General features: G+C 39.9%; 1 protein-coding gene across 11 annotated transcripts in view; it reads right to left on the reverse strand.

Annotated features, from left to right (window-relative positions):
- NEK10 (NIMA related kinase 10) overlaps positions 1-12608 on the reverse strand; it is a 226355-nt gene that overhangs the window by 190103 nt on the left and 23644 nt on the right. For 10 of the 11 annotated variants that reach the window (XM_047738527.1, XM_047738536.1, XM_047738554.1 and 7 more), the window contains exons 4-5: positions 9664-9794; positions 7703-7801 (exon numbers count right to left, since the gene is read on the reverse strand). In XM_047738527.1, the coding sequence (XP_047594483.1) occupies positions 7703-7801; positions 9664-9794 (230 nt within the window). Of the gene's footprint in view, positions 1-7702; positions 7802-9663; positions 9795-12608 lie in introns of those variants that run through there. The other variant, XM_047738562.1, reaches the window with a different exon arrangement.

Genomic DNA, 12608 nt, shown 5'->3' on the forward strand with positions numbered 1-12608 from the left:
GTTTTTTTGTGTATGGGGGGAGATCCTAGAAGAGTAAATTCACATCAAAATAGATATGGTAAAACTTAGATGAAGAAAGAATATGTGTGAAGAAATTAATTCAAGGAACCTTTACTGACTTGTTCCATTAATCTTTTTTTTTTAAGATTTTTATTTATTTATTTATTTGTCAGAGAGAGAGAGGGAGAGAGAGCGAGCACAGGCAGACAGAATGGCAGGCAGAGGCAGAGGGAGAAGCAGGCTCCCTGATGAGCAAGGAGCCCGATGCGGGACTCGATCCCAGAACGCTGGGATCATGACCCGAGCCGAAGGCAGCTGCCCAACCAGCTGAGCCACCCAGGCGTCCCTTGTTCCATTAATCTTAACGGGTCTTTATTTTTCCTCTAGTCCCAAATAGGCTCCCAACCAAAAGTCCATTTAATGGGTCTTTGCTGGTTCCTACAGTCAGTCATTGAGCAAAAAAGACGGTCTACATGCATTTCTTCTACATAGTGGATGGCAGTTTCAGAGGTTGAATGCTTTCACATATTATTCATCACCTTCTCATAGCCAGGCACTGTTACACACCCAGAGGTACAGCAAAGGACAAAACCATGCACTTGGGGCACCTGGGTGGCTCAGTGGGTTAAAGCCTCTGCCTTCGGCTCAGGTCATGATCACAGGGTCCTGGGATCGAGCCCCACATTGGGCTCTCTGCTCAGCAGGGAGCCTGCTTCCTCCTCTCTCTCTCTCCGCCTGCCTCTCTGCCTACTTGTGATCTCTGTCTGTCAAATAAATGAATAAAATCTTAAAAAAAAAAAAAAAACATGCACTTGTGTTCATGGAGCTTACCTTCTAAAGGGAGAAGATCAATGATAAACACAAACTAATAAAAATTCATATGAGGTGGCATACAATGCAGGACAACAAAGGTTAAAGTTTAGGAGTCCAGGGGATACTATTTTCAGGCAGTCAGAGAAAGGTTCTCTGATAAAATTAGCATCAAAATGAATTGAGGAAGGAGTCTAGGTCAGAAGAGCGAAAGAGTTAAGTATATAGTCCCCGAGCAGAAGTGTGGTTGATTATGCAAGGAACAGCAAGGAAGCCCATGGGGCTGGAGCCAAGAGAACATAGACAAGTAATAGGACTTGAAGTCAGAGAGATGGCAAGAGCCAGATCTGCAGGACTTTGTAGAATAAGAACAGGGGCTTTGGAGTTACTATTCTGGAAAGCCACTAGAAGGCTCTAAGCAAATAACTAACACAATCCAACAGAGATTTTGAAAGGATCCTTTTGGAAATAGTGTTGAGAACAGTATAGGGAGCCAGAGATCACAGCAGGGAGCCCAGTTAGTCTACAGCAATTGTCTAAGCAAAACATGATGGCAGCTTGGACTTAGTCAACATATGGAGAAGAGTAAAGCTCGGGGTGCACAAGCTAAGCTGGAAAAATCAAAAGTCTTGTTTTCAGTATGTCAACCTTGAGATCTCCAAAGAAGAAAAAGTCTACTAAGGCATATGTAAAACAAAAGATGAATAAACAGCAGTTACAACTTATAAGGCACAGTCTGCCAGATCGATGCTGATAAAGGGATGGGTAGACTTACGTAAGTGCAAGTGTTTGGGGGTTGGCTGACTTTAGCAATGGAAACGAACTTCCTAGAATGTGTCTGGAACTCAGTGCCTGGCTCTCAGAATTTCACGAACTGATGGGAAGCTGTCATTTATTGATTTGGCCATGTTCAGATTGGTTCTGGCGGTTACATGTGGCCCAAGAAAAAGCACTGCTTTCCTGGGAAGGTGGGGACATTTTAATTTCAAGCCTGTTAGACATCTAAGTGGACAATTTTTGCAAGAAGCGACAGTAGAGAGCAGAACAGAGAGAACATGATTACTGAAGTGATACTTTTCTGGTGCAAAACTACTTTGATTAATAAGGAACCCAGGAACCAGGCAGAGGAGAAAAGAGTATCAGCTAAGTCTGGTTTGAGGACCCTGGGCTTGGCCTTAACCTCTCAGCAACTGCATGTATCAATGAGGCTGGACTGGACTTTTCCTTCAGGGTCTACTGCAGCTCTGTAATTGGATGATGTCTTTTGTATGTGTGTGTGTGTGGATATATATGTATATATTTGAGGAGAATAACATTTCAGGAGAAATAAAAATATAAGAGTTAAATATTTTCTCCAAGATACATGATGGGAAGATGCTTGTTTTTGTTTGAGAATTACACGAGGTCCTAGGTTCTTGAAGGTTATTTTCTTCCTTTGTACATTTAAGATTCTGAAACTTAGAGCAAAAGAGAGACGAAAAGGCAAGATCCTAAAGGAGTCTCAGCCAATGAGACAGCTCTTTTAAAAACTTTCCTCTGGATAACATACGGTTTTTGTATGTACATAATAATTTCTCAAATAAATGAAGAAAAAAGCATAGAATTTTTAAAACATTAGAAGGAAAGATAGCAAGAATTAATGGAACTACTTCTAAGAGTGGTATAAAGGGTAATTTTTCATTTTTTATCATTTCCTGTATCCTTACATTATTTTATGGTGCTCAAAATAATTTAATACGGAGAAATTTCACTACAGGAAGACTCTCTCAGAACCCATGCTCTCCAATAAAACCAGTGACAATGGCTTGAGCTGGAAATAAAACACCCAAGCCCTGTCCACTGGGAGTTCAGTGTATGGGAGAGAGGAACAGGGGCCCAGGGCCATGAGACGGGAGGACAGCTGAGGGGCCAGAACAGCGAGGAAGACAAAGACGTGGGAGCAGCAGGCTTACGGTGAGCATTAGCATGGACAGAGGCTCAGAGGTGAGAGAAAATCACTCTCCAGGGAATAATCAGGGGCTTGCTGTGACCTTGGTGAGCCCCATGGATGCACGAGGCAGGAGCAAAAGATGAGGCCAAGCAGAACAAGATCTCAAAGGGCTTTGTGAACCACTAGGGAACTGGAGTTTTACTCCGGTCCTTAGAGGATGGCCAGACTTTACCAAAGTGACCAGGCTTCCTTTTTCCCAGGCAAGGAGGAAATCTTTAAAGGCCCCTATTGACCTGTCTGCTACCTGATGCAAGAAAATCACAGAAAAAGCATCTATCAACTTTGTACATTTCAAGAACTAAATCAAGAGATCGCTTCCAGTCCTTTCCTCTCACCTCCCCAGATAGGATCTGGAGAGCCAGTGCTGAAGTTCAAGTAAAGCTCAAGGAAGAGTCAATTGCATCGTGACCTAGGCCTAGCTTGGACATGGACAGCAAAGGTCTGTCTGGTAAACAAATAACTGCGTAGGTCCTGTTGGTTAGAAGCTCCTGTGAAGGCCCCAGGACACTCTGAATAACATTTCTAAATTGTGAAGTCTCTGCCAGATGCTTTCCCTGTCTCAAGGGTTTGTTGTTTTTTTTTTTTTTTTTTAAGATTTATTTATTATTTTGGGGAGGAGGGGCAGAGAGAGAGGGAGAGAGAAACCCAAGCAGATTCTATGCTGAGCCTGATGTGGGGCTCTATCTCACAACCGTGATATCAGACCTGAGCCGAAATCAAGAGTCAGATGCCTAACTGTGCCACCCAGGCACCCCCAACTCAAGAAGTTCTTAAGCTCTTGTGTGGAGTATAAATAAATATCTTCCCAACCCAGACTTCTAACAGACACATTTCCAAAATATGCCAGTTTATAGTAGATATTTCTGAAAATGGGATGTAAAATAGTAAGGACACCAACTTGTTCTTACTAGAAAAGTGACTGCATTTTTAGACCAAAAAGGTCATGCTAAATGGGTCAGGTGGCTCTCTTTTAACTGAAATTTGAAAACCTTGTATATACTTATGTCTACAAAAGTTAAAGGCAAGGAAGGAGAAGATATCCTGGCAATTGTGGGATAATTGTACCAGGAAGAAACCAGTTTGAACTCACTTTAAATAACACCAAATTTCATATTAAATGGGAGGGGACATGACTTAATGAAAACATGATCTTAAAATGTAAACTATGAAACTGAGATCTATTTAATTTTACATTTAGCAAAATTTCAGTTATAATTGCAACTCTGCCCTAATAACTAGAACAAAGCAAGAATGGATGCTGCTGACATCTGGGGGCACACTTTTTCTGACCAATCATGTAACATGATCCAATTCTCTTCTTCAATTGTCTCATTCTGCCAGTGCCTCATTTGTTGGGTTCCAATAGTTCACCACCATCACTGTTAGTATCTTCAGGAAATTCTATATATATTCTATATATATATATATATAGACACATATATATTTCCATATATATGGAATATATTCTATATATTCAGATTTTCAAGTTCATTTCACAGATAGATTATGTTATATTTGTACTGTGTTACAGGATCTGCACCTTGTCTGGCAGTCAGCAAGGAATGGACCAACAAAGAGGGAGCTCAGAGGAACAGATACACAGAAGAGATATCTTAGTAGAGGTCAATTTTATAAGGAGTTAATTAGAGGATATGTCAATTTTGTGACAAGTTTTACTTCCCTATACACCCTCGTAACAACCTAGTCTTGGATACTAAGCTCTCTTTGTACTTCTCTGGACAGGCAGATGAAATGGAAGGGGGGTGGATTTATTTTCTAACAGTAGACTTCCTACACACATATGACCTTATGGGAGAAAGGAAAGTTGGAAGAATACAAAATTTTCTTCCATACTCTGCCACACATCAAGATTCACGACCATGAGTAACCAGAAGTAACCTCAGCTTCAGACACGATATTTTCACTTGCCCTTTGAGATTGACCATAAGGTGTTTGCAGCTTACAGTGTTACCTTATCTGACCCTGGATTAACAAGTCCTGTCCCATTTCAGATGCCACCTGGCGATTTCATTTCTGAGAACGAGGGAGTAATCACAGGTCAATCTTAGGAAATGCACCCAGAAAGGAGGTATCCAGAAGTGTGGTTTAGGGGAAGATTACAGTTGGGGAGAATGAAATAGATTAAGAAAGAGAAAAAAAAAAAAAAAAAGAATGAGAACAGCATCACTCAGCCATAAACTGACTGACAACATGGAAGGGCTCACATTCTACACATGAGACAAAATTTCCAATCAGCCGTATCTTCAGGGTAAAACTGAAGGCATAGCATCCTGAATATGCCCAATCTCGTCTACAGCCTGAACCAGACCAAAGATCAAAGTCCGCAGTCCTTCAACTTCCCCAGTATTTAGTTGTCATAATATAAATAGTTTATATCCACCATATTTTCCATTGTATTGGGATACTGGGTAACTGTTTTGCTGACCAGAGTAGATGTTGAGTCCCTAGAAGAAAGGGGATCATGTGTCCTATTCATCTTTGTATTTTTACCCTCTTTTCCTTTCCCATTGTTTATTCCCTCCCTTCTCTATGCACAGTAGATATTCAAAAATTAAATTACTGAATTGAATCCAAGCTTTCCAGCCAACATTAAATCTGATGTTTGCAAAGAAAAGGATAGGAAGCTATACCAGAAAAGGCCCCAAGATATAGTTCTTCTATAAGTCTAAATTTAGGTGGAAAAGGAGGAGAAAAGGTAATTCTGGCTATCTTAGCAAGGTCATACAGGGTGAGAAACAATAGAAGACCTTTACACTTAAGCCATCTTTGACCTAACCCTGCTTTTAGAATAGAACTGAACGTAACAGTCTGTCAGCAGCCAGAGGATGACGTAAAAGGATGCCCTTGATGTTCAGCATTCCTAAATTCCTTCTCCTACTATGAAAGCAAAGAGATCTATAATCATCTCTTCCTAGTTTGAAGATTTCCAGGGACTACTCATGTTGCAAGCCAGTAATTCCATCCAATCTAAGAAGCCTCATTAATCACAAAGAATTTGAAAAGGTTCTGACAAGAGATCTCTTAACTTCAGAATTGTTAAGATCTTTTCAACTGTTGGATGCCAACCCTTGCCCAATTAGTTTCCCTAACAATTTCTGCCTCTAGTGCCCTCAGGCTGGGGACACAGTGACATCTCTCACATCTTTAATATAGGAAATGCTCTGCCTTCCTCAAAGCAGTGACCTGATAAAGGGTCTACTGGACATCCCCTGAAGAGCTGATGGTAGTCATCTTCAAAACAAATTAAAGAACATCATTGCCTAATACCATTTCGGGCATAATTATTCTGCTACTAACCATTGTCCTACTCTGTTCAAGCTCAAGAAGAAAACAGTCAGGGACAACTTCATGTCCTTTGTAGCAGTGTTCATTAATTTTTCAACAATCTTTGAGTATATTGTCAAGAACTAAGCAGAGACCCAATTCTATAACCATGACAAAGATTTTAGGCTTTTCGTATTCTGAGTCAGTCTAATAATCCTCTGCCTAAATCAACTACAAAGGCATAACAGATGCAGTCCCAATCCTTCATTGCTTTAAACTAAACCAATGTTGGGGCGCCTGGGTGGCTCAGTGGGTTAAGCCGCTGCCTTTGGCTCAGGTCATGATCCCAGGTCCTGGGTTCGAGCCCCGAGTCGGGCTTTCTGCTCAGCGGGGAGCCTGCTTCCTCCTCTCTCTCTGCCTGACTCTCTGCCTACTTGTGATTTCTCTCTGTCAAATAAATAAATAAAATCTTTAAAAAAAAAATAAAAAAAATAAACTAAACCAATGTATTTGGCAGCCACTGTCCAATACGTACATACATAATAATACTAAATAATCCCCTTCAAAAGGTCAAATCACAAGACTACCACTCAGGCATATTTAGTGCTGATTCATCATGGAGGATCCACTGAGATACTGCTCTCCTTAAAGTCAGCTATTGCACTGAACTGAGTCACATGGTCAGGCATGAAATTATTTATATTTCTCCTATCTTCCAGAATAGGTAATTTTTTTCCCATCTCACTGGGGAAGAATTCAGATATCTCAATCAAGTCCCAAAGCAATGGGGAAGATTCAAGGTTCTTTATAGGCATCTTTTCAGCTGATGCTTGAGGAGAGAGCCTGGGCCTCCAGGGAAGAGTAGAAGGCCAGGTCCCACCATGACATAATGCTAGGGGTCACCTTCATATCAGGCAGTACTGTAACCAGCTCTCACTTCAAGAAGCCCAAATGGATAGAAAATTCAGTCCTGACTGCAATCCAGCACTAGTCAACGGTTCATTGAAAGACCTGTTTGTGAGACAGAGCCTACAGGTCTTACAAATCCTTCTCTAAAGTCCCAACACTGCTCTTGTGTTAAGACAAAGAAGAGCAATGGAGAGAACATCTGACCTGGTGCTGAGAGGAAACATTGTCATTGGGCCATGACTGAGGTTACACTTTCATCCTTTTCCCAGGGTCAAGGCTGGGGCAGCCCATTTAACTTGGTACCACAAAAGTGTACCAAGAGGATGCTGGCCATGGGGTTACCCAATGTCTGTTTCATAAGAACCCTGGCAATAAATTCCTTCTGAGTATCCAAATTCAAAGAATAGTAAGAAAAACAGTATAATGTGGGTCATACCATTTTACCTTAATGCCATAAAATTTGGCTAAATGCAACACTTAACCAGAGTAATTTTAATGAACTCACCTGCAATGGCTATTCATTTGCCCATTTTATCATTTATTTATGATTTATCATTTATTTATGCCTATTTATGATATTTCCTCATTTTATCTTTTAAGTATGATGCGCTCAATATCACAAACTGCTTCAAACCATATACTAGAAATAAGATGTATAAGATATGCCATTCTTGGGTAAATTGTTGGTCTTTTCTGGAAGAATCTTACCTGCAGATGAGTCTATTTTTCACCAAGGCTGTAAAGATCTCCTGAAATAGTTTATGCTGGGGATGTTTGCTGAAGTTTCTCTCATTCTTGTAGTTTATACTGATAAGGAACCAACAGAAAAGCATTTGTAATAGAAATCTTTTAGCCCGCCTCAAAGTTCCCAAGTACAGACCATCTGTATTCATGTAGATATTGAAAAATTCTTGGGGTTTAACATATTGCTAAAGGCACATATCAACTGTTAAAAAAGGAACTACAGGGGCGTCTGGGTGGCTCAGTGGGTTAAGCCTCTGCCTTCCACTCAGGTCATGATCTCAGGGTGCAGGGATCGAGCTCTGCATCGGGGTCTCAGCTTAGTGGGGAGCCTGCTTCCTTCTCTCTCTCTGCCTGCCTCTCTGCCTACTTGTGATCTCTGTCTGTCAAAGAAAGAATTAAAGAAAAAAGGAACTAGAAAGTCAATTATAATTATAATGAATATTATAACTGAGCATATATACTTAATTTCATCATTTAACTAAATTATAAATACTCATAAATACTTCATAGCTAAACTTGTTTGGAGGGGGGTAAAAGTGAATACGAAGAGAAAGAATGATGAGGACATATTATCTAGACATTGTGCATGAGGCAGTTTATAAACAATTCTTCCCTTCATTTTTGCACCCACAACCCCATTGGCTGCTATAGCTATTAACACCAGTGCTTACCATACATATCTCCTTGTGGGTAATATGGATTTATCAAACACAGCCTAAACTCTTTCAACCGTGAAAGTTCCTATTGTTGTGGTTGCTGATTGGTTGCTGTGTATGTGTATGTGTCTGTGTGTGTGTACATGTGTGCTTAACCAAGTCTGGAGGTATCCTATCTTCAGCTTCTTTCTTCTGATATAGCCAATTAAAGAGCTTACAAATACTGCCAAACAGTCCACTTTAAAACTGGGAGAGGATAGAAATAATGCACAAAATGGTGACATCGTTATAAAATATATGATTATACTATTTTTATGGATATTAAAATAGATCAGGTTTAAGATCTGGACCAAATAAGCTGGAACTACATGAGTGTATCACCTCAAAGGCAAGTTCTATGGTCTTACCATTTGAACTGTTCTGCCTTTGCAGTCTTTCAGATGTCATTGGACAGTGTGTCCCTAGCTTAGCCAGGTGAGGGCTGTAATGCATTCTTAGTACCCGGATACAAGTAGACTGACCATGTAAGAATTTTTGAAGAATTTAGTGTTCCTCACTAAATCGAAACTGTGTAACGTCATGTGATTTTGTGGAATATTAAATTCATTGTCATAAAATGACAGGGAGACAAAGTCTAGACCAAATAAATAAATGATCATTCTAGAATATTCATCTTGATATTTCATGCCATTCATTATGTACATGGCACTTCGTGCCAAATGAAGTCAGCACATTGTAAAACTGAGAGAACCAGCTCCTGGAAGGGGAGTGGCCCACAGAACATGCAACTTCTAGGAGATCTAAATGGTGACAGGAGAGAGGAACATGGATTGACGGTTTCCATGTTAAAGGTGAGGTGCAATCCCTTCAACTGAAAACCTCGGTTGCTTTGACAATCCCAGTCCTTTGCCACCACATCTGTTCATAGCAATGGCTTCTTTTATGCCTCCTCACTGCTGGCAGCATATGGACAGGCCAAAGGCTGAAGACAAAGCCTGGAATTAGCCAGGCCAGGTCAACAACGTGGAACTTCTTTCTCATGGAACAAGTGCCAAAGGTATGGCAGCAAGGTGTCCTGAAACACCCAGGTCGGCTCTGGCAAAGCTGTATTTACACACTATTCTGGAAATGATTTAAGCATAATGAAAATTATTAAGTTAAGAATCCTCATGATAAATTTTGAAATAGCTTTAAAGTTTAGCTCCTATGACAAAGTTTTGAGCTAATTAGAATAGGCTGCTGAAAACAAGGGAGATACTGCATTCTTACCTAAAATTTTCAAGTTCAACAGCTTCTGTGGACTCATGCCACTGACCTCGGGCTCTGTGTCCACCCACCTTGATGGCATGCTCGGTCTTTGTCATGCTATTTTGGGCACTATCGAAGTTAATGGCTGGAAGCTATGGAAACAGAAGCACAGAACCCGTGAGGGTAACAATAAAGAAAGTAACAAAATGTGGGAAAGGGGTAGATGGAGGCCAAATAAAGGGAATGAGTTTTTTTCCCAAACAAATAATTACCATGGTAGCCAAGCCAATGTAGTTTCCCAAGATTTAAACATCTTTGACTTAAAACATTTATTCTCGCTACCTGATGCTGCTTTATTTCACTTCATAGCTTGTAACATCGCCTGTCATATCTTATGGTTACCTATGTATTTTTAGTCTCCCTTGATTATAGTGGCAGTTCAACATGATGAGAACTTTGAACACAGTCAGGCCTGGGCCTTAGGAGTTTTCGAAGCTTCTTGGGTGATTCAACTGTGCCACCAGAATAGAGAGTTTCCAGATCCAGCTAGAACTCTCCGGTAGAGCGTGAAACCCTAAACTGAGAATAAGTCATCATTCATTCTTCAACACTTGCTAGCCACACACAGTGCTTGCCAGGTGTCAGGGACATAAAGGTAAAGAGGATTCTATCTCTTTTAATGAGTCCAAACATCCTGATTATTCGATTATATTTATAAAAGTCATGAATTCACCAAAAGAAAAGTAAAATTTTGTTTAAAAAAAAGAAAAAATTTGCTTAAATTAACTATAGCAACTATATGTCCCCGTTTACAATATGAACTTGTAATTATTTATATAATAAATTCTAAGTTATCAGTACTAAAATAGTTTCACTTACCAATAAGTACCAATAATTAGGATAACCCTGAGGATTGTTTTTTGTACCGTGATAAAGTTGAGCATAGTGCAAATACCTTATTCTTTCCAAAGTACAAATGAAGGATATTCTATACCTAGTGAAATTATTACAGAGGAGGTAAGTAGAGCATAATATAAAAAATAAAAGATCTACTTTGTATTCTATGTATTATAATTTTCAAATAAATCTACTATATGTGGTACTTATCATCCACCCAAATATTTGACACAATTCCACAAAAAGATATCATCTCCCTATCCAAAAAGAGTATGTCTGACTTTCCATTAGGCAGTCACCTTATAGAAAGATGCATTATAATAAGGACATTGTTGGGCACCTTGGTGGCTCACTTGGTTAAGCGACTGACTGCCTTCTGCTCAGGTCATGATCCCAGAGTCCTGGGACTGAGTCTCACATCTGGCTCCCAGCTCCGCGGGGAGTCTGGTTTTCCCTCTCATTCTCTCTGTCTCTCAAATAAATAAATAAAAACTCTAAACAAAATAAAAATTAAAAAATACATTGTTCAATGGCTAGCAAAAAAAAAAAAAAATGCCAGCACAGTTGCATTTTCAAAACATTAATAATAAATCTTTCATCCTGTTAAACTACCTTTCTATCTCAGTATAGCAGGCCAATCAGTCCCCAAACACCACAAAATAATAGGCCATGGGCACCCAAAAGAGTAAGGCTTATCGGCTAAGATGCCCTGGGTTTAAAACTACCAATAGGTAGCTGCATGATCTTGGAAATGTTACTAATCTCCCTGTGTATTAGTTTCCACATCATCAAAATGGAAATAATAATAATATATTATATATATTACACACATATATAATAAAGATAATAATAATAACATAATTATTATGTGCAGAGTTATTATGAAAATTAAGTGAGTTAGTATTTATAAAGCACTAGTTATATGCATGGCATAGTTTCCAAGTGCTTTACAAATACTCTAATAATCCTCATGATTATTCTCATCATGCAGATAAATTTGCTAACCAAATAAAATGTGTCCTTACAAATTAGATGACCCTTGGGTGTGATAACCTCAATGATACTGGCCATGAAGTCACAGCAATGAGCAAATGTTCCAGGGTTACACAGGAAACATCACTATGTAGCAAACAGGAAGTGGATTTTCCGGGTCCAAGGTTTTTCAAACCACCTGCCATTCCCACAACTCCCAGAATACTGATCACAAGAGGGAAGGTAGCCAGCACAGAGAAAAATAGCCCAGTCCACTCAGGGAAGAGGGGTGGGAAGATGCCGCAGCTTGCAGCCATCCTCTTTGCTGGCAGAATAGGCAGCCAACATTGGGAATCAACTCATGGAGACTCAGTTGATAAGATGGACTTGGCAGCTATAGTTGCAAAGACCATGAACTTATTAGAAGGAAACTTGAAGCAACCAGCCCTCTTCAGATGAAAACAATGTGAGTTCAGAGTCCAATCCACAGCCTTCTCCCTTGCCTCCCCAATTGGTCTCCATATTTGTCATCATCTACTGCAGGAGGTCCAGTGAAATCTGTATGATACCGTTCACCAACCTGGTATCATCACAATCAGGGTATCCACGTGAGCTCCCCCTTACATATTTCTTCATGTTAAGCCATTAGCTCTTTTAAAGCATACTACATTTGACAGATTGTTCTGGGCAACCCAACATCTGAAACTTCAGACATAATAAATATATCATAACACAAATTGACATAGGTCACTTTAAAGTGTGTCCTGTCCTTTCCCACAAGTGATGGACTTACAGGCTCTTGGATTTGAAACCTATTCAGAAGGCACAGGACTCAATCATTTGTCCTCATGACCACCATCAGCATGGACAATACTTACATGGAGTTTACTGCACACAAGGCACTGTTCTAAGTGCTTTGCAAGTATTAAATATATTTAATGCTCCTAACAAACCTATGAGATGAATACCATTTTATAGATGAGAAAAACTAAGGCAGAGAGGGGCTAAGTGACTTGCCTAAGGGTCACAGGGCTAGCAAGGGACAGAGTTTGTATTCAAATCCTAGCAACCTGTCTCCCTCTCCAACATGCTCAGAC

Source organism: Lutra lutra, chromosome 1, assembly GCF_902655055.1.
Source record: "Lutra lutra chromosome 1, mLutLut1.2, whole genome shotgun sequence".
Taxonomy (NCBI): Eukaryota; Metazoa; Chordata; class Mammalia; order Carnivora; family Mustelidae; genus Lutra; species Lutra lutra.